The 21,122-nt window shown below is 35.8% G+C and overlaps 1 protein-coding gene across 2 annotated transcripts; it reads left to right on the top strand.

The window, feature by feature from the left end:
* The first annotated feature begins 1,610 nt into the window (after positions 1 to 1,610).
* HNF4G (hepatocyte nuclear factor 4 gamma) lies at positions 1,611 to 20,872 on the top strand. Of its 2 annotated transcripts, none has more exons than XM_058032190.1 (10): positions 1,611 to 1,728; positions 4,548 to 4,716; positions 7,045 to 7,139; positions 10,534 to 10,640; positions 14,672 to 14,827; positions 16,920 to 17,007; positions 19,060 to 19,212; positions 19,392 to 19,628; positions 20,224 to 20,346; positions 20,754 to 20,872. In XM_058032190.1, exons 1-10 carry the CDS (start codon positions 1,611 to 1,613, stop codon positions 20,870 to 20,872), a joined length of 1,365 nt encoding a protein of 454 aa, XP_057888173.1. The 2 variants fall into 2 exon arrangements, with proteins under 2 accessions (XP_057888173.1, XP_057888181.1); XM_058032198.1 differs by having other exon boundaries at positions 1,614 to 1,732; positions 4,552 to 4,716.
* The last annotated feature ends 250 nt before the right edge of the window (positions 20,873 to 21,122 follow it).

The following is a 21,122-nucleotide window of genomic DNA, read 5'->3' on the forward strand; positions in this document are numbered from 1 at the left end:
AGTCCTATCAGCTGCTCTTTTTAAGAAGTAACTTCTGCAGTTTTTTGATCTCTCATTAAATATTATAATGGATGAATGGTTTAGAGGAAAATGAATACCAGTAGGTTGAAAAGGACAGCCCCTGTAGAGACCCTCCAAAGTCTGAGGAGAATTTGTGCAAGCAGTAACACAACTGTAAATACACTTTGGTTTAGGGATAGGTCTGTGAATTATACAAGAATCCTGTTGTCATAATTATGTTACTGGGCTCTGCTGGAGTCAGGAGGAGAACTGGCCTGAGACTGCATCTACATGTCCACAAGGAGACAGGATGATTCGTGACTCTCAGGTAACCCTGGGGACATGGATAATAGAAGGATGAATTTTGAAACGCTTTTTTGTAGGTCTTTTAGTATAAATTTTCTTCCTTCATTGGTAGCTTGTCTGTCATAAATGGCTTTTAAAAATATTTATTTAGTTATTTAATTTACAGTGCCCTTTTACAGCTACTTTTACTAAGTAGGAACTGCAGGCACTTTTCCATTCAAATATGCATTTCAATGTTGTATATACAGTTACTAGTTACTCATAATTAGGCATAAACTGAATAGTTTTTCTATACATGTAATCTTTATGTAACTATTTTTAGGAGTGCAAAGGGTAGTTTTCTGTAAAGAATGTATTGAGAATAATAACATTTGGAATTCTGCTATCAAACACTTGGAAGCACCAGATTAGCAAGTGAAATTCTGCTGTTCAGCTATATATTTGGCACAGATTCAAGCAGCTTTACAGGAGGGTTTTTAACTGGGTTTGTACACACCATGTCTACCAGCTGATGAGCTGTGAACCTACCCAGAGATTCTTCATTACAGAGGAGGTGATTAATATTTCTTGGCACTTGGAAATGCCATGCAGCCATCACATTTTGCATGAAGAAGGGTTAGAGCAGGAAGCCACTGTCTGAGAGGCTGCAGGGTACCGTGCCTGGAGCCATTGCAGCAGCACAGTGTGTGATGGAGAGGATTTATGAATGGGCCTTGCTGCAGACTTGTGTGACTTGGAGCCTTGCTTAAGGATGCCTACTGAGCTAAGTCATTGCCAGTGGGAAAGAACATTACCAGCTGTAAAATAGGAGATTTTACAGCTGTCTTTTAAAATATGTAGGTAGGTGATTTGGGTATAGTTTGAGATTGTCCATAGTCATATCACATTTCCTTATTGTTCTGAAGTGAGAGCAAAATGGCATATGAACTTAGTTTCTGCATAGAACAACCAGAGTAGTTTGTTTAGAACTGTTTGTGCCACACATTGACAGCAAAATGTGCAGCAAGGCATGAGTGATGGGAAGCTTCCTGCATGTCCTTGGGTTCATGCAAGAACTGGAACCAGTACAACTCCTGATAAGATTATTTCAAAAAAACATTCCAAGATTATCAGAAAGGTTTCACTGTATCATAAAAGAAAAAAAAAATACCCAGGTAAAATACAGCATGCAGAAGCAGTTTTCCAGCTCCTCCCATTGCTGCACTCAAGTGACACAGTTATAGTTAACTTTGGATTATCAATCACTGTGAAACAGAATGGGAAGGTTGTACATTTGAACAGCTTTTTCACTGCTTTTGCATTCAATGATGCGGCTCTCAGAACCAATACTGGACATGGAAATGGCAAACTACAGTGAAGTTTTAGATCCAACATATACAGCACTGGAGTTCGAAACTATGCAGATTCTGTATAATGGCAATGGTGAGTTCTGCCCTTTGAGGCAAATTCAAGCCAGTTAACAGAAAAAGTGAAGTGTAGTAATGCTATAAGGTGTTACTTAAATGTTTTATTAATGGAGCATTTGGGGGTTGTTTTCAAACTACAAATCTGCTCTCTTACACATCATCGCTGACTCTGACTTAGTAACATTATAATTCTTTAAGTAAAATAAAAGAGAGGTTATATATAATAAAGTAGCTGTACTGTCACCAGTCAGTTAGTCAAAGGGGAAAAAATGGTCTATTCAGCAGTTGTTTTATTTACTGTAAGACAAATGAATAACTAGTATTGACAGTTTGGACATGGAAGTATATTTTGTATATAACTTTCAGAAGGAAGGAAAAAATTATCTAGAGTTTTGTGAAAAAAAATAGCTACTGTTTCTTGATGCCTAGTTTCTAATTGTTATACTAATATTTATTTTATTTAAGTATTAATCTAGCCTTTCTAGCTAAGTGTATATATACACAAGAGTGATTTAAAAAGAATCACATTGGCTTTCTAGAGGACAATGTTTAGTTGAGAAAAAATATTTGCGTTTGGTTAATGTAACACTTTAGGCAGATTTTTTTAATGCAGTTTTTGAGTTTTTTTCTCAAGTTATGCTTGAAATAGAAAGCACATAATTTCATTCTGCCATCTAGTACTGACAAAAAATGTGAATAAAAGTATCAAGCAAGTTAAACTACTCAAAAATGGCCTTTCAAATCTTTTAATACACTAAAAATGTTTGTTTATTGTGTTTTAAAGTATAATTCATAGTACTATCATAGTATGTATTTTTAAAAGGCAGAACCTTTTATGCAGTGATTTGCAGGAAAAATATTTAGCACCTGCCACATAGAACATAATTAACTTTTTATTGTTGGGCTTTAAGTTTTATCTAAATTACTGATGTTAAGTTACAGCAAGTTCAGTAAACAGAAGGTTAGATTTGGTTATCAATTTAGGAAGAAAAACCAGAACTTTATGCGCTAACTAAATTTGTAGATGTCAACAATGATTGTATAACTTTAGATGATTTCTCTGCTTTTTGTTCTAATATGAGTATTTCATTGGTCATATGTTTTTTGCTGAATAGCAACCTTTTGGATCTGTTAATGTTAAATAAAATGAGAAGGCAGATTAGGGAGGTTGTGCATGGTTGCATTATGTGTTGGAGATAGAGCTGGTTAAATTATCACTGTAAGTGATTAGCTTGATAATTATTAGTTATCAGGTACAGCCTTTTTATATTTAGAGTTTCTATTGAGTTTAGACTAAGTATTTTCTTATAGCATTTATAAAAACATTGTATTGTTATAGTGTTAGTTTGGAACTGAAAGCTGCCTCTTATGAACCTTCCTGTGTATCTTTCCTAGCTGTTTAAATTAATTAGGAACATTTAGAGAAGTTTAACAAGCCACATTCAGGCAGATTACACAGTTCTGTTGAAATCAAAGAATTTTTCAACATCAGGTCAGTTTTCTAGACATTTTGATTCATAATAACAGCAAAGAAAATAAGTATGCCCTTATACATACACACACATATATATATATATATATGCGTGCACAACTGATATTGTATTTTCAATTATTTTTCTATATGATGCAAAACTACAAAACTCAAAAAAAAGGTCCTATATTTTTCTAAAGCAATTCCTTAACCTAGTTTAAAAGTAGTTTAAAATTTTCCAGTCATGACAATCCTAATTTTAAAATAAATTATTTACAGAACTGAATTCTTCTAAGATTTCTTTTTGATGTAATTTCTATCAGTTACAGCTCAGTAAAACAAAACAAAACAGAAAGGTTGCTTCTCTCCATATCTGAAGAACTCTTTAACTTTTAAGCTCTGTGGGTCACAATGGAAATTTTATAATGTATTTGTGTTTTATATTTCGGTTGGATCTATACAGTATGAATAATATTATGTATCAATATTAACAGTTTTACTGTTCATCCTGTATACTGTTCATGAACTCATGAACTTGACTTTTGAATTCATTTTTGCATATCTGATTCATGTGACACTCTTTCCTCTCCTGGATGAAACAGCTAGAAATGTTAGGATATGTTTTCCTTCTGTTTAAACCAGAAGCAAACCAGAAAAATCTATTTTGCAATTGTTTCTTTGAACATGTCTGTTAACATTGTGACTCAATAGATGGTTTGATTTCAGGTGAATTTATTCAGTAATGTTTACCATATTCAGTGACTAATTGTTAATCACATAGCTAATATTCTGTGCAAGGAAAGACTGCACCATTGCTCCTGTCAAAAATATCTTCAAGGAAATAAGAGACGTTAACAGTGGGTTAATACCCTTAGCATGTATTTTTGTTGTTTTGGTTTTTTAAAATTAGCTTGTACAAAATCCTTTTTTTGTTTCTTTTTTTAATGTCATGTATCTTTGTAAGAGAGTTGCCAGCTATTGCTAGCTTATATGAGAGGTGATACATGAGATCTTAAGACTGCTTTGTGCCAAAGTTCCTCTTCATGTTAGTAGGAACATATGTAGGAACATTTGTAATTATAAATGCAGAGGAGCACTTTAATTTTTAGCCCTTGAGCTGAAAAGAGTTTAGAGCACAATTATTTGTTGTTATGAACTTCGTAAGTTCTTTTAACATATCTATCACTTTGAAAGTGTACATGTCAGTGAGTATCAGATGTAATCAGATGGGTCATACTATATAAATCCTAAGTGGCAATTAAAAGAGAAAAGGCCAGAAAAAGCCTCTGTTTAGGTACAACCTGCTCACGGGGTGGTCTTTGGAAGTCTTATCCATAACTATGTATGTTCTTGTCTTTTGTCAGACAGTTCAGGAGAAGCTGTCAACATGAATGCTGCTGACAACGGGGTCAGTAGTCTCTGTGCAATATGTGGAGACCGAGCGACCGGAAAACATTATGGTGCTTCCAGCTGTGATGGATGCAAGGGATTTTTTAGACGTAGCATAAGGAAAAACCACGTCTATTCATGCAGGTATTTCAAAAGTTCATCTAGAGGCACTATATTAATGAATTTAAGCAAAAATTATATTTATACTTTATCAGAATTTTTCAATAATGTCAGGAGATTTTCAGCTTTTTCGTAAGGAATGCTACTTGATATTACACATTCCAGAAATTATTTTCCAGGTGCTTGATGATATTGTTGATATCATTACATCACTCACAAGCTGTTTCACTCTTTTATTTATGATTACAAAAGTCATCTCTGAAAAAGAAAAAGGGAAAAATGATCATATTTTCACTTCAGTGTAAAAACTGTAATATTTAACTGTTTTCTAAAATTCTTTCCTTATGAAGGTATCTTCTCAATAGAAAGTCTAAGATTTATAAATCTTGTTTTAAGGACTGTACAAACACATCTGCACATACTCCCACCTGGTGTGACACACAGGTCTTTTGAGCAGCCATTTCCCCCTTCTGTCTGAATGGCGATCTGTTCATTTCCAAATGGTGCCCAAAATATCACACTGCATCATGTTTGATGAAATTATCTGTGTAGGCTCAGGGCTATAAACTGTCCATTCTGAGTCATAAGCAGAATATATGGAAAACTCAATGCAATTGAACAAATCACTGAAGGGTTTGGGTTTTCATGCCAAGATTTTGGTAGTGATGGGGTTACAAAAGTGGATTCTTGTGCGGAGCTGTCAGAAGTGTCCCCTGTGTCTGGGGAAGCCAATGCCAGCCATCTCCAAAATTACCAAAGCTGAGCTTTGCTATCAGCAGTGGTGGTAATAATTGGGGGGATAATGTATTCAAGAAGAAAAAATAATTATTGTGCATAAAAAAATTGTAGCCAGAGAAGAGTAGTGACAATATGAGAGAGGAACAGCTCTGCAGACACCAAGGTCAGTGGAGAAGGAGGGGGAGGAAGTGCTCTAAGTGCTGGAACAAAGATTCTCCTGCAGCCCACGGTACAGGCCATGATGAGGCAAGTGTCCTTGTGAAACCCATGGAAATCCACAGGGGAGCAGATATCCACCTGCAGCCCATGGAGGAGCTGCTGCTGGAGAAGGTGAATGCCTGAAAGAAGGATGTGACCTCATGGGAGGACTGTGCAGCAGCAGGCTCCTGGCCAGACCTGTGACCCTGTGGAAGGAAGACCCCACACTGGAGAAGGTTTTCTGGCAAAACTGTTGACCCTGCAGGGGACGCATTGCTGTAGCAGCCCAATCCTGAAGGACTGCACATTGTGGAAAGCACCCATGCTGGAGGGGTTCATGAAGAACCAAGCCCATGAGAAGGATTAACATTGGAGAAGTTTGTAGAGAACTGTCTCTGTTGGAATGGACCTGACATGGAGCAGGTGAAGACTGAGAGGAGTCCTCCATTGAGCAGGAAGAAGCAGCAGAGACAACATGTGGTGAACTGACTATAGTCCCCAATCTCTGTCCCCCTATGCTATTGTTGGTGATGATAAAACTTACAAGAATGGCTTGTTACTGGACATGTTTCCTACGCTCTTCTTTGGTTGCGTAATATTCTTAAAAGGAGACATCTCCCTTATAGATATCACACAGTGATATAGCATCGACATATCCCTAAAATGGTGTGTTAAGAGCTGACATAAGTGATTTCAGGAAGAGCTCTGCTTTTGCAGAGTCTGTTTATCTAACAAACAGATGCAAAGAAAAAAAGGCAGACGTAGAGAGAGGGACAAACGGCTCATATGCAATCCCTTAGGCACACCTGTAGCTGTGCATGATAGCCTGGGTAAGCTGCCTTGCAGTGTCATGCTCCATGTATTTCCTCAAGTCTTTATTTCATTGTGTTGGTTCCTCTCATTTCCTGTTTAGGTTGCCATCTGTAGTGATAAAACATGCAGCTTGTCCATTGTTACCTCCCAGTAGGAGTAAACACTGCCAGACAAGGGTAATGGTTTTGCAGCTAAGGGGCTCCTCTGTGCCAGCAACATTTGGCTTTTTCTTTGATTGTTCTTTGCTTGTTCTATTTGCAGCTTTTCTTCATTTTTTTCTTCCACTTCCATTTGATGTAGCCAGTTACTGACTTACCTCACAAATCAATTGAGGTATAAACGATGTACATACCTACAAAATTTTCCACACTTGCCTATTCCAATGCATACACGTTTATACACGTGCATATATTCCTGGAAAATTTGCAGGTATGAAACACCTCTCAAAGATGATTAATAAGGAAGAATAATCATTGCAACTGAAGCTGAGAGTCTGTGGTTATAGGCATTATTCTGACAGGACAGATTAATTGTTTTTTTCTTTGTAATCAGGGTGCTACTTTATTAATGCTTTATACATTTACCTTTTCTTGTCTCTGATAGATTCAGCCGACAGTGTATTGTTGACAAGGACAAAAGGAATCAATGCAGATATTGTCGTTTAAAAAAGTGTTTTCGAGCAGGAATGAAAAAGGAAGGTAATGAAGTAATTTATTATTTGATATACAAAGAAAAAGTCCAAATTATATTTGAAATATAATGAAAATTCTAAAAAACTCCAGCAGAATAAACCAATGGAAAGTCTGCTACAATACCTTCATAATGGGAAAGTGCTTTTATATTGAGGTGAAATGAATGTCTGCTAACTTTCAAGGGAGTAAGCAATTCTAGCGCTTGGGGCATTAACAAGTCCATGTGAATTTGCAACTGTATAATTCATTAATTCTGGCACCAAAATTCATTGATTTCTACATATTGAGCCATATGCTGGAGTATTTCAAACAAAGAGATTTTACTTAAAATGTTTACCAAAAGTGAGTAATAAAATCACTGTCTGGCTGGTTTTTCCCCTGCCCTAAGTAATGACAGTGCCAATTTACTGGTTCTTCCCTTAAATTTAAATGTATGAAACATTTAAGCCAGACAAAGGACTGTGAAATTGAGTGAAAAAGTGGTGGGAAGAGTAGTGGTAGCAGTCAGTGGACGCTCCACTCCATTAATTAATAAAAAATCTAATTTCCCTAGAGCTTGATATAGGAAAATTGTTACTTAGGATCTCACTGACAGATATGAGAAGCATGTGTCACAGTGATTCTTCAGTCAGAGTCAAAGGACCAGATCACCACAAGATCAGAGCAACAGGGAAAGAAGACCAGTGCAAATATTAGAGGGTTTATTTTTTTGTTTGGGCTGTTGTTTCAAAGACAATAATGATGTAGAGGTAAAAGATGTCCTTATCTGTTTCAAATACACACTCAAATGTGGTTTGTCACAAACTTTGCTACCTTTTTTTGTCTGGAGCGTGGTGCATCCGCTTGCAGGCCAGCCTGAAATGTGAGTGCTTAGTTCTCTTGTAATGTGGCTATCGTTCTTTTTATCTGTACAAAGGAAGCTTTTTCTTTATGCTCTTAAGTATCTGTCCTGTAGCAGTACTTTGCTAGTGATCAAGTTATTGGTATGAGGTAAAATGGACTTTTCTCCTTGAAGCTGTTTGGGGATATTCTAAACAGCGTTACACAGGGTATGAAATAGGTTTGCCTACTAATGTCGATCTCCTTTAAGACACTTTGGCCTTTTGGAATTTGAGCCATTAAATTAAAAATATAAATTAAGCCATTGTATATATGTTATGAATCTGATGTGAAGAAAGGGGAAGATCTGTGAATATGCAGCGGCCCTAGAAGTTTTGCAAATAGCAGAACTTTACAGACTTTCAAAACCTGGAATTAAAGAATAGTTTAACTCAGAAGGGACATCTAGAATACATCTAGTTCAGCTCCCACTTAAACCAAGGCTGACATCTAGATTCAGTCAGGTTGCTTGGGTCCCTGTCCAGACAGATTTACACAGTCTGTGGGAGGGGAGATTGAACAACATCTCACTCTGCAAGCTCTTCCAGTACTTGACCATCCTCATTTGTTTCCTTATAACTAGTTAGAATGTATCTTACTGCAGTCCATTGGGTCTTGTTTTTTCATTATGCATCTGAGAAGAATCTGGCTCCATTTTCTGTATGCTACAGAAATGAAGACCCTCACAGTCATGTTGCTCCTCTTTTTTCCACATAAGCACAGATGCCTGCACCTTGTGCATCTTGTGGATTTCATCTCCATAGCCCTCTGCTGGACACTACCTAGTTTTCCAGCATCTTTCATGTGCTGGGGAGCCCAAAACAGAGAAATGCTCATTTCCCTCAAGATGCTAATGCAGCCTAGTGCATGGCACAAAATTTTTAACCCACTTAATGCTACTCTGCCTTACTCTGATCCCACTGTGTCTAAGACTTTCAATATTGCTTTTGTTGTTTATAACCTCTCTAGATGATCAGGGCATGTCTCATAGCATAAGTAAGTATAGCATAGAGTCTGTGATAGATCTTCATGTTTTTAGCAAATATCTTTCTTTTCTTTGGGACAAAGATAAGAGAGACTTCAGTTATTAAAAGCTTTACAAGTCCTCTTTGAGCAAATGTACCACCCTTCTCATGGAGTCTCTATTTAAGGCAATTTTAGCCTGAATTGACAATAAAACTTTAGTCACATAGTCTAGTCCAATAATCCAAAATTATGTGTATGTAGAAGAAAATTAAAGCATCCACCTATGGTGGTAATGTGCTCCACCAGTGATTGTCACTAGTGGTGTATTGTCAGAATACCTTACTATTTTTGCAAAACTAATCAATGCTGATTTTATTTTAATTGACTATGTTTGTTTCAGCGTTGGCTGTTTGTTTCAGCATTCTTTTACAAAAGGTTATATTTTCTCTTTCAGTGAGTGTACTAACTGCAAGAAAGTTAGTGCACCTCTGGAATAAACTGTGTGCATTGTTCAGATAAATCCTGAACCTACTCAGTGCACAGAGGTATTTTTGTTTTTTTCTAATTAAAATCTCTTGTACTATTCCTTAATTCTGTAATGCAGATTGTTTCCCACAATATAATAAATGTATCTTTGGGAATAAAGTGGTGCTCTTAAAAGACAAGGAAGTTCCTCATGCAATAGAAAGATTTGCATTGGCACAAATATTTTTTCCCCTTTTTCATTTTCCTTGGCCTAATCTTGGACACGATCTAGGTTTTAGAAGGATCTGACTGTCAGTTCTTATTTTTTTTCTTCTGCCTTTAGTTTAAAAGCATACTTTCTTGCCTCATAAACCTTACATGTGCTGATTAAAGATTCCCTATCCAAAGCTCTTTCAAATGCCTGTTTTTGGACTCCATGAGACAAAACTTACTGAATTTACTGTCCTAAAACTTTCTTGGTGTGCTGGTATTTGGATTGGTTTTTTTTCCCCTGTAACTTAGTTAATATTCCATAAACTGGCTAGGAATGCAATGTAATTGAGGAGGAACATGAGATTTAAGTTTCAAAATTATTTTACTAGTGGATTAAATTCATTATTCATTCCTGTTTCATTGTTTCCTACAGCAGAGCATGAATAGGACGTTCATACTTCCTCTGAGAGATATTTTTTCAGTGGTGATGCTGTACCCCTTGACCTGTTTGGCAGTCTGGAAATATCCATTTCTGCTGTTAACATAAAGACTGACTTATTAAATTGGTTGAAATTGAGACCATGTGTTCAAGTTCAAAGGAAGAAAGAGGTTTGACTGTAATTAAGCTAGTGACAGAAGTGCAGATGATTCAGTGTCTATCTGCAATTAGTTATTTTTTACAGGCAAGTAGTGTTCCAACAGAGACTGTAAGCATGCATTATCACCCTTCCTCATGACTCAGATCTAAACACAGATCTTCTTTGAATGTCATATCTTTCAGTTCTTAGAGTTATCTTCTGGAATCTAGTAAAGTTCTGAAATTATTCTTTGTGTCAGTGTTTACTAGTCAATAAATGAGATGATTATTCTTTTCCAGCTGTACAAAATGAACGGGACAGGATAAGTACAAGAAGAAACACTTTTGATGGCTGCAACAGTCCCTCTATTAGCACATTGTCACAAGCCGAGACACTCTCCCGCCAGGTACTGAGATCCATCTCAAAATTGTTTAGTAACGTTAAGACCACTTTTACTAAAATTAAATACTTCTCAATTTCTTACTGTATCAAAAATAATTATTGAGATTACTTTTTTCCTACTTCCAAAATGCACACAGCTTCCTCTTTTCAATGGAAGAAGCGGTAATAGAATACATTCTTGAAGCATAGTCAATAAAAAAATTCTACTTTGTCCAGAACAATATGTCTTAGGCACCTTTCTTAATAAAGGTTTATGGTTCTTACTGCTTTTAAATCAGTTGCTGTCTTAGGCAGCTGGTGGCATCTATCTATCCTTGTAGCAGGCTTTCCCATGAAACATAGGGAAAAATTTGTCCAAAGCTATTACATTCAAAAGGGTGTGGACACTCATTTCCTTACGTTCTTTTGAAAATCCCATTTTTAATATCCTTAGATATTATAGGTAAGACAAACAGAAGTGTTCCAACTGCAGAGTCTATTCACATCTCACTTTTAAATTTTTTTTGCTTCATCTGAACTTCATTTTCTCTTTTTCTTTTTTTTCCCCTATCGAATCAATTGCTGAATGGAACAATCTCCAGTCCTTTTCTGCACCTCAGATAAATCATGGTCATTGATTCTGCATTCTTGCACCTCTTACTAACTTGCTTAGAATTTAACTGCCACCTTTATGATTTCATGCTGACTGATTTATACATCACCAAATGTTTTGTAATCTCATCCTTTATAAGCATCTCTCTTAGGCTGGAACTGCCTGTAGAGAATTGATGCAGGAATTACTGGGTTATAGTCTTTGGCACATATTGCATGTCCAGGCAGACTAGATGAATATAATGTACCTTCCTACCTTTCCTACCTATACAGTATGAAAAATATGTCTATATTTATCTCCTTCGTAATTTTTGAACTTGCTTATTGTGCTTTTTTTATAATACTCCTTAATCATTTCCAACTGGTATTTGCAATTCAGGAATAAGAACTGTCTTGAATAGAATCACATCCTCAGCTGTTTATAGCACAAAGTTCTTTTCAAACAGTAGGTTCTTGGCCTAAAACTTCTCCTTGTGTATACACAAATTTATTATACTTACTATTTGTTATGTTTTGCTAGAACAGAATTGCTTCCACTATGTCAAGCATATATGAAGATAGAGTCTTGACCTCAAAGTCCAAGAGACTTCATTAGCATGATGAAAAAGCAAAGAAGTCCTAAAAGTACTTCTTTTTCCCTCAATTGAATAGGTCTGTAAGATGAGTTCAATCCTGAGAAGAGACTTAGAGCAGGTGGTAGTGTCCCAAACGTCCCCAATCCAAGTACTTCAGCTGTGAAATGAGGAAGATGGTGGCGTTCATCTCTTTTGAAATGTTCACATTAAATAAGGAAAAATAGATATTTTCATCCTTTTTGAAGTGTTCATAATAAATATGAAAAATTAGTAATTTTGTTCCTTAAGATCCTTTATAGGGGGGAATTGTCTAAGTACAATTTTTCTCATACACACCTGGGAGAGGCTTCCAGGATTATGTAAACATGAAAAGGGCATGCTGGACTCTCATATGAGTAAAGGCATGTGTCCCTGAAGGCTTACAGAACAACTGGTATACAGTGTTATATTTTCATGTTCATAAACACATTAATGGGTACAAGTTACACTAGGAAAGATTTCACCTCAATATAAGAAAGAAATTTTTTTACAGTGAGAACAAGCATTTACTGGAGCAACCTTTCCAGGGGTGTGGTGGAGTCCTTATCACTGAAGATTTTCAAGATGCAATTGTACAGGGTGCTAGCTAATCTTGATGATTCCTTTCCCATAAAAAATGGGATTAGATAATCTTTCAAAGTCCTTCCTAACCTGTGCTAATCTACGATTCTATCAAGTCAGTGCGTCCTGTGTTGTACTCCATAAATGAAATGCAGGTTAAAACAACAGAAAAATAGAAAGTGAAAAGTTCATAGCTTCATATCCTTGTCAAAACATACAATCCTGAGTTCATAATGAACTCCATGGGATTCATCCCAATCCCCAGCAGAAGTTCACCAAGTAATTTCAGCATGGAGACTATAGTTTGTAATGTAAGATGCAATTTATAAAAATGCACAGCTTTAAATAAATATATTAGGGAAGGACAATGTATTAATTTCATGAGTCAGTATGTCTAACAGTTAATATACCTCTTCTTTGCCTTCTTGTACTATCTTCTAGTTGCTGCATGGTTAGTATCATTTTCAGGGAGATCAGAGTGCGACCTACTGTCAGAAATCTCTTCTTTGTACCTTTGAATCATGATCAAGACCCCTTTTACTCTTCTGGAGAAAAATGAAATGTATTGAATTTCTTTACTGTCTTTCTGTACTGAAGGTTTTCTAGACCGAATCACTCTGGTAGCTCTCACCTGAATGAATATAAGTATTTTCAGCCTCCTTTTTGTAGAGGAGATGCCAGAAACGGATTCATGATTATAGCATGGATTTCACACATTCTCTGTCTACAAAGAGGCAATACCTCTAACCTTTTTGCTACATGATAGCCTTTGAATTATGTGTCTGAGGAATTTTTCACCTGCCTAGCTGCTGTATTTCCCTGAGAGCTAATGTTCAGCTGGTTAACTGACATAAATATCTAAGCTGTTTTCACTGTTTTACACTGCTGAATTATGTAGGAAGCACAGAGCTTTAGTTCAGAAGCACAGTTCCTTTTGACTACCAAGGATATGGGATTTCACTAGAGATCCCACTGTGGGGTTTAACATGAGTATATGAATGAAGGGTTCTGGTAGGAGTCAAACTAAATACTTTCCACCATCCTGAAAAGTGTAGGAATGTGATAGTGGAAGAGCAAACAATTAATTTCTTTTCCTAAGGAAGATAATTACGCTACATAATTCCCTGAATATGCTTTCAGTAATAAAACATAAAGGGAAAGTCAGTTTTATGGGCCTTGAACAGTGATCTTTTTTTTTCTTTTTCTTTTTCTTTTTCTTTTTCTTTTTCTTTTTCTTTTTCTTTTTCTTTTTCTTTTTCTTTTTCTTTTTCTTTTTCTTTTTCTTTTTCTTTTTCTTTTTCTTTTTCTTTTTCTTTCCTTTTTCCATTTTTTCTTTTTCCTTTTTTCATTTTTTTCTTTTTCACTTTTTCTTTTTTTTTTTCTCTTCTTCTTCTTCTCTCATTTTTATTTTTTTTTCCTTTTTTCTTTTATTTTGCCTTTTCTGCTTTCTTTTTATTTTTGCTTCCCTAGTATGATAGCAACTATAAACTGGCCTTACCTTCTCAGGTTTGCCTTTATCTTAAGCTGGCTTTCCTGCTGGCTCAAGAGAAAGCCTGGTTTTGTTCCTTTCCTTGAAAAGTCATTAAGAATTTCAGGAATTGGCTCAGTAGAAGTGCCCAGCTTCAGGCCCAGGAAGATATTGCTCTCTTGCCATTTCACAGAACACTGTTCCCTGCAGGTGGTCTAATGCACACTCATATCCTTTACAGTTCCTCTGAAACATCTCAGACCTCTGCCTATACCACTACTTCATCATTACAAACCATTCTCCTCCAGGCACTAAAACCCCATTTTACCTTCTAAAGTTAATGATACTTGTCTTTACAGTAGAAGAACGTACTACCCCTTTATCATTCTCTTTGTCTTATTATCTCTGTCCCTTAATATTACTACGTGCCACTATGAACTTTTTTTTTTTTTTTCTGAAATGAAGTAAATGTCAACCATTTTAAAGAAAAAAAAAACAACCCAAAACACCTCCCTTCTACAAATGAAAAGAGCTCTATATTTTTAAAAATGGTATTGTGGAATGAGAAGATATTGTACCATGATATGATTAATTAAAGTTTTAGCATATTGCAATACAAACTGGTAATAATGAGAAAGAAAAATTTATCATTTACGCGCTGGGTAATGGTCCATATGGTCAAGTAATTTCTCAAGAGTATCTGTGATTACTGCTATGATTTTTTTCTTACATATGCTATTAACCAGTGGAAATAAAATTATATGAAATTTAACATCATTAATTTTTTCTCTCGTTGGCCAGATCTCAATTTCCAGTCCTGGTGCTAGCACTGATATAAATGTTAAGAAAATTGCTGGTGTTAGTGATGTCTGTGAATCTATGAAGCAACAACTTTTGGTCCTGGTGGAATGGGCTAAATATATTCCGGGCTTCTGTGAACTACCACTCGATGACCAGGTATAGGAGGAGACCAAAGAGAAAACTAATTACTGCTCTGTTATGCCTGTGGTATTTAAATATCAGCATGAAGCACTCATTCTTTTTTCGTCTGAACAAATAGACCTGAGTACTAGACCTACCCTCTTAATTTATTTTATTTAAGTTGTGAAGTAGCACCACCACAACAGAAATGACATGAACAAAAAGAAGCAGCAAGGCAGCATGGCTTTAAATGTTTTGTTCTTTTTTTAGTGTTTGGGAAACAGAAAATTTTCTGGCCTTAAAAAGTATTCCTTTCATGTTCACCTTTCATTATAATATGGTATAAGACAGCATGTTATTTAATATGATGGAAGACTTCTCTACTTGCACAAACCAAAAGCCATTAGAATCTCAAACAAATTCCAAATATACTGATATCAATCCATAGCAAATAATCTTTCATACAATACAGTGTACTAAAATTATATTGTATATAATAAATGTAGGAAAAAAAAGCACCAAATATTGAAAATTCGTAAGAGTTTTTATGACAGAGGTGTGATCTAACATCACATTTGTAATATACTCTTATATATCACTGGCTTGTAGAGTAGGTTGTGCTGGCAAACCCAGAACCAGAATCTTCACATTTTGGGGATCAGTTCTCTGACAAGCAGCCTCAGAAGGACATTAATTCATTGCTTGGGATCTCTTGATTCCACATTAAAATTTGATTCATTTTAAAAATCATGCTTTGAACTGGAATTGTATAAATCCTTCTTTTTGCTTCTTCAGTCTCTCAGTTTTTTAACAGAATCCTGCAAGTGTTAGGTCATCCTTGGTTTGAACTGAGTCATTCCCCTTTGTATCATTCCTCAGGAATATGGGTCTGTTTCAGGCCACAGGAAACTCCCCAAAAAAGAAGTTAAATGATGTCTTTGCAGACCCACAGAGTACATATGTTCAGCATACTCAAACAAGTTTAAACTGTTCATGGGAAAAAGAATTTCAAATGTCATTATTACACAAGGGCAACAAAAGGAAGCAAAAAAATTGCTTCTTTTAGTGTTAAGACAACATGGAGAAAAAGAGGAGGTATCAAATATCCTTAAAATATTCCTGTCTGCATTTGAAAACATGAAATGTCAGCTTAGAATGATAGGCTGAAAATGCCCCTGCTGTGCTGGAAGAGCACATGTTGGGAAATACTCTGAAACCTTAAGTACCTTGGAAAAGTAGGGACAAAGATGTTGAGAGATAAAACGAATGCCAGTTTTTCATTTTTTGATAGCCAGTTTCTAAGGGTCATTGTGCATTCAGTTATGAAATAAGCCATCTGGTTTTGAAAAAATTATTCCTGATCTGGGAGTCAGCCTGATTCACAAACCACAGAGGAGACCAAAGCAGCTGAGGTAACTCTACTGAGAACCTGAAGTCTTAACACATAAGTATTACCCAGGTACAGTGTACCTTTATATCTCTCCTAAAATGACTGGCTTGGATTAGAATTACTTGTCAAGTGATGAGTTCTTTGAGGAAATAAAGGCCATTGCTGAAATTTCAAGCAGACATTAAAACTTAAGGAAAGTAAATAGGTGACTAAAAGTAAACTAATAAACACAAGTTCCTTCCTAGTACAAATTGGGATTCCTCTTTGTGGACAATGGTGGCTCTGTCAGCCTATCTAGCTTTGTTGGGACAAAGCTCTTTCGAGTGCCACATAAATTTTTGGTTCAAGAGAAAAATGAAACACTGATAGAACCAAATTTACTCTGACAGTTCATTACAGCCCACTGGAGTTTTTAGTGTCAACTTAAAATGCCAGAGAAAACTTTGTAAGGAAATACACACTAGGAAATAAATGCAGGTAGTATATTTATTGAGAAGTATTTTGCAGAACTTGATGTTTAAAATCTAGACAGAATCTAGATATGACAGAGAATGACATTTTAATTACAAAGTGCTGTTTTGATGGTGTTCAGATTTTTACAGTCACTTTACATTTTACATTGGAATCTTAACAGTCTTCAACATGTACCTAACACACAGTTAGGTGTGTTCTTTTCTTTCACTCTTATTGAAACTTACTGCTTTATCATCTAATGAGTCTGCTGGTTTTTTTCGTGAGGTTGCCCTGCTAAGAGCACATGCTGGGGAGCACCTGTTGCTTGGAGCAGCAAAACGGTCCATGGCATACAAGGACATTTTACTTTTAGGTAAATATTGGTTTTGTTTTACTTACTGATGATGATGTTATAGTACATTAGCAACGTTGTAGTCACTTAAGTGGAACAACTGTTCTGGCACAATCAAAGCAATGCATTCTGTAAATGCTAAATAGCTATTAATGACATAATGTCACGTGCCTGTTCTAGCAAAAGCAGGTGGATGGTTTCATGTGAGTTAATACAGGTAAAGGTCTATTGGAAAGCAGAAACTACAATTTAAGGGAGTTCCCTGGCAATTGACTCCTTACGTTATCATCCTTTCTACGCCTTTTCCCATTAAAAAAATTGGAACAAAATAACAACACAAAGGTAAAAACCCCTTTGCTTAGGAAAGGAGTACCCAGCATGTTGCACATGTACTATTTTCAGTCTTCATCAAAAGCATTTCTCTGGAGCTTTCTCAGGAGTCCTTCAGACTCAGAGAAGACTCTACTCTACTGGCTAAAATATTAGATAGCATGTTACCTGCAACTCACTTTCCCAAGACCCCTCTCACTTCTTCCTCAATAGTTCCCATATGGCCACCATGTAAACATCATTCCTGCTGTCCCTGCCGCGTGGCAGGTGGGTGCGCCCACGGCACAGTGACGGGGCACATCTGCAGGAGCGTATTCTTGGTCAGCTGAGATGGCTCCTACAGAGGGTTATACTAAGGGAACACGGCTGTCAGGGAAGAGGATGTTGTCACTGAGGGAAGCATGTTCATGCAAGGGAGAGGCCCAGTTATGAGATGTGTGCTGGTGTGGAGAGTGATGGGATGAGGCATTTGTTAGCCTTGTTTGACACAGTGCTCTGCCAGTCTGAAGTGCACTCTGCCCAAAAGGGTCTCATTACACATGGTCAGCACTGGGGCTGTTTCCTGAGACAGGCTGTTGGTTGTCTTGGACAGGATATTTGATGTGAGGCAGGGCTATATCGAACACAGACTTGGCCTTGTCTCTTCACTGGTGTTGTGGTACAAGGACATTTTCTACTACTTGTTCTCCTTCCTCTTGGGACCTGCCTTTTCATAGCTCTAAATTAGCTTGACTTTATTTTTACCCACATTAAAATGACAAGAAGGACTTGGTCTGAAGGTATTTCTCTCACCAGCAATCCTTTCAAGATAAAAGCTGTACAAATGTCTTTCTTAAGGTAGTCTTTCTATTTCCCTAGATACAGTTTCACTAACAAAACTAACAGAAACCGGGAAAAATAAATTTGCAATTTTATTTGGATTAGTAATAAGGTAAATAGGAAAACAATGATAAAATAATAGTAAGAAAACTATATATCATGAGCATCAGCAGATACACCAAAAGAAGAAACAATGTGAGGCTTCAAGGCTTATTTTTGATACTTAGAGGCAGGTATCTGTTTTATGAGTCATTTTGACATGGATCACTTTTGATATAGTTATCAGTTTTTCTTTCAAAAACTGCATGCTGGCTTCTGAAAGCTCCACGGTATTCTTGGTGTTCTTCAGAAGGGTAATTAAGATGCGATAGTGGAGACCTCCAAATTGGATATTTTAAAAAACAACCCAAAACCCAAAAGACTTTAGATAAAATTATTTCTTGACTGAAAATTTTATGATGCTACTAAATTTTATGAGAAACAACAGAAACATCCATTAGAAAATGAAGCTTTTTCAGTGTCTCCTCTTTTCTATTGTCAAATCCTTGTCATTTAGCTTGGGATATATTATTTTAATCAGGGAAGAATACATTTTAAGATCAATACATTAATATATTTATCTGTTCTTTAAGCATAAATTTCTTCATACTTGTAAATTCAAATACCAACCTTGGTCCTGTGGACTAATCAGTAACTAAATATTAGTGTACTTATATGTACAGATTATTTACTGGGTGACAGCTATAATTTGCACATATACTCTGTTTGCAATGAAAAGTTGTGTGTGATGCAATAGAGAGTTACTACTTAAAAAAATTAACTTGATCAAGCAATATGAAATGTACTTTTGAAAATTGGCCTAATCTAGTACATTACATCAAAGTGTTTCTATTAATTCATATGTTGGTATTCTTTCTCTCTAAGGCAACAATTACATAATCCATCGCAACAGCACTGAAATGGAGATCTGCCGAGTGGCAAATCGGATTCTGGATGAATTAGTTCGTCCCTTCCAGGAAATTCAAATAGATGACAATGAATATGCTTGCTTGAAAGCGATTGTGTTTTTTGATCCAGGTATTTTTACAAAAATATCTCTCAATTGTTTTACATGTGATTGTATTGAAAGTAATTTTTGTTAATGTAGTATCTGTTCATGTTATCTAGCTGAATGAAAAAGAATAAAATAAAAAACAGTAAGATGCTCCTCCCAAATCATAATATGCCTTGACTTAAAGTTTTTGTCATTTTTAAAGATGCAAAAGGCTTGAGTAATCCATTGAAGATTAAGAATATGCGATTCCAAGTCCAAATCAGTTTAGAGGATTATATTAATGACCGTCAGTACGACTCCAGAGGAAGATTTGGAGAACTTCTTCTTCTACTGCCTACACTCCAAAGCATCACTTGGCAAATGATTGAGCAGATACAGTTGGTTAAATTATTTGGAATTGTTAAAATTGACAGTTTGCTTCAGGAAATGTTACTGGGAGGTAAGCTATCAATTTGTTAAATTTACCATCTTGTATTATGTTTAATTTATATTTAACATAATATAAATTATCTTTATAGAATCCATAGAAAATAATTATATTATTTTATAATATAATAACTATTAAATATTATTAATATTAAATATTATATTATTATTGAATCTAGGATTTTGGGATGTTGAGGGAACCCTGATCTAAGCTACCACTCTGACTCACTGGTTGAGCTTTGTGTTGTGTAATTGTTAGTTAAAGCCTTCTTGTCTTGGCAGTTCATCTTGTTTAACTTAGTCCTACAACAACAGATTTTGCTATGTACCTCTCAGTAACTACTGGGTTGTCCTGCAATTCCCTAGGCAGATGAAAGAATCCTTAGAAATATTTCATGAAACACACTGTTATTGCAGTCAAAACAGTGAAAATAAACACAGTGCTTAATATGCTTGAAGTCTGCTTAAATTGTTTAATGAATACCCAGAGGCAATTATTCAAATTGCCAATCAAAATATTTACTCTGTGGAAATGTAATTACTGAAGTATAAGTCACTGGCAACAACACGCTTGTTTGCATTGATATATGCTCATGTTATTTTTGCAGGTACTTCTAATGATGCCAGTCATCTGCATCATCCAATGCATCCTCACTTAGCCCAAGATCCATTAACTGGCCAAACTGTCCTCATAAGTTCAATGTCTGCTCCTGTACATACAGAACAGATACGTAAGTAATTGCAAGTTAGCCTTCTGTCATAACACTTCACTGTTTCATTTTAAAATATTAATTAGCATGGTGACCTGTCAGTGTTCATAGAGCTATTTCCTCATCATTCTTAAATTAAAATAATTGTGCATTAAAAATGTATGCATGTAAATGGTGTCAAGAATAGACTTTGACCTGAATTTAATTTAATTTAAAAAATTCAGCTCCATTTTGATATATCATTGTTTTTACATGCACAATCTTTAATAAACTAAAAATTCTGATCATTAAAATATCCTGTTTCCTGAGCATGTCAAGGCACTCTCTTTTCCAAGCATGCAACAGGACTCCCTTTCAGTGCAGTAGTGTATATATGTAGAGTAGACCAGGCTAATGAAATATATAATTATTTCTGTGGTTTTTTTCAGCAACTCCAGAAACTCCATTACCTTCCCCTCCACAAGGCTCTGGGCAAGAATACAAAATGTCTGCAAATCAAGCTTCAGTCATTGCACAGCAATCTATTTTGAAGCAAAAACCATTGTGATATTTTTATCTATGTCTTATCCTTCCTTCCTTCCCTTCCTTCTCTTCCTTTTCATGCACTAGATAGATTGGTAGAACACTTGCACATTTAAAATCTCAGGTTGATAAAGGAAATTATTTCCTCAGCAGCCACTGCTAAGTGGGTGTTCCTTAAAACACCTCATGATTTGGAAAGTAATGCTGTTCTGACTACTGCATACAACTGTAACTGTGGATGCTGCAGTCTGACAAATATGTATAGAGGTAGATAT

The sequence above is a fragment of the Melospiza georgiana genome, chromosome 1 (genome assembly GCF_028018845.1).
Source record: "Melospiza georgiana isolate bMelGeo1 chromosome 1, bMelGeo1.pri, whole genome shotgun sequence".
Classification (NCBI taxonomy): Eukaryota; Metazoa; Chordata; class Aves; order Passeriformes; family Passerellidae; genus Melospiza; species Melospiza georgiana.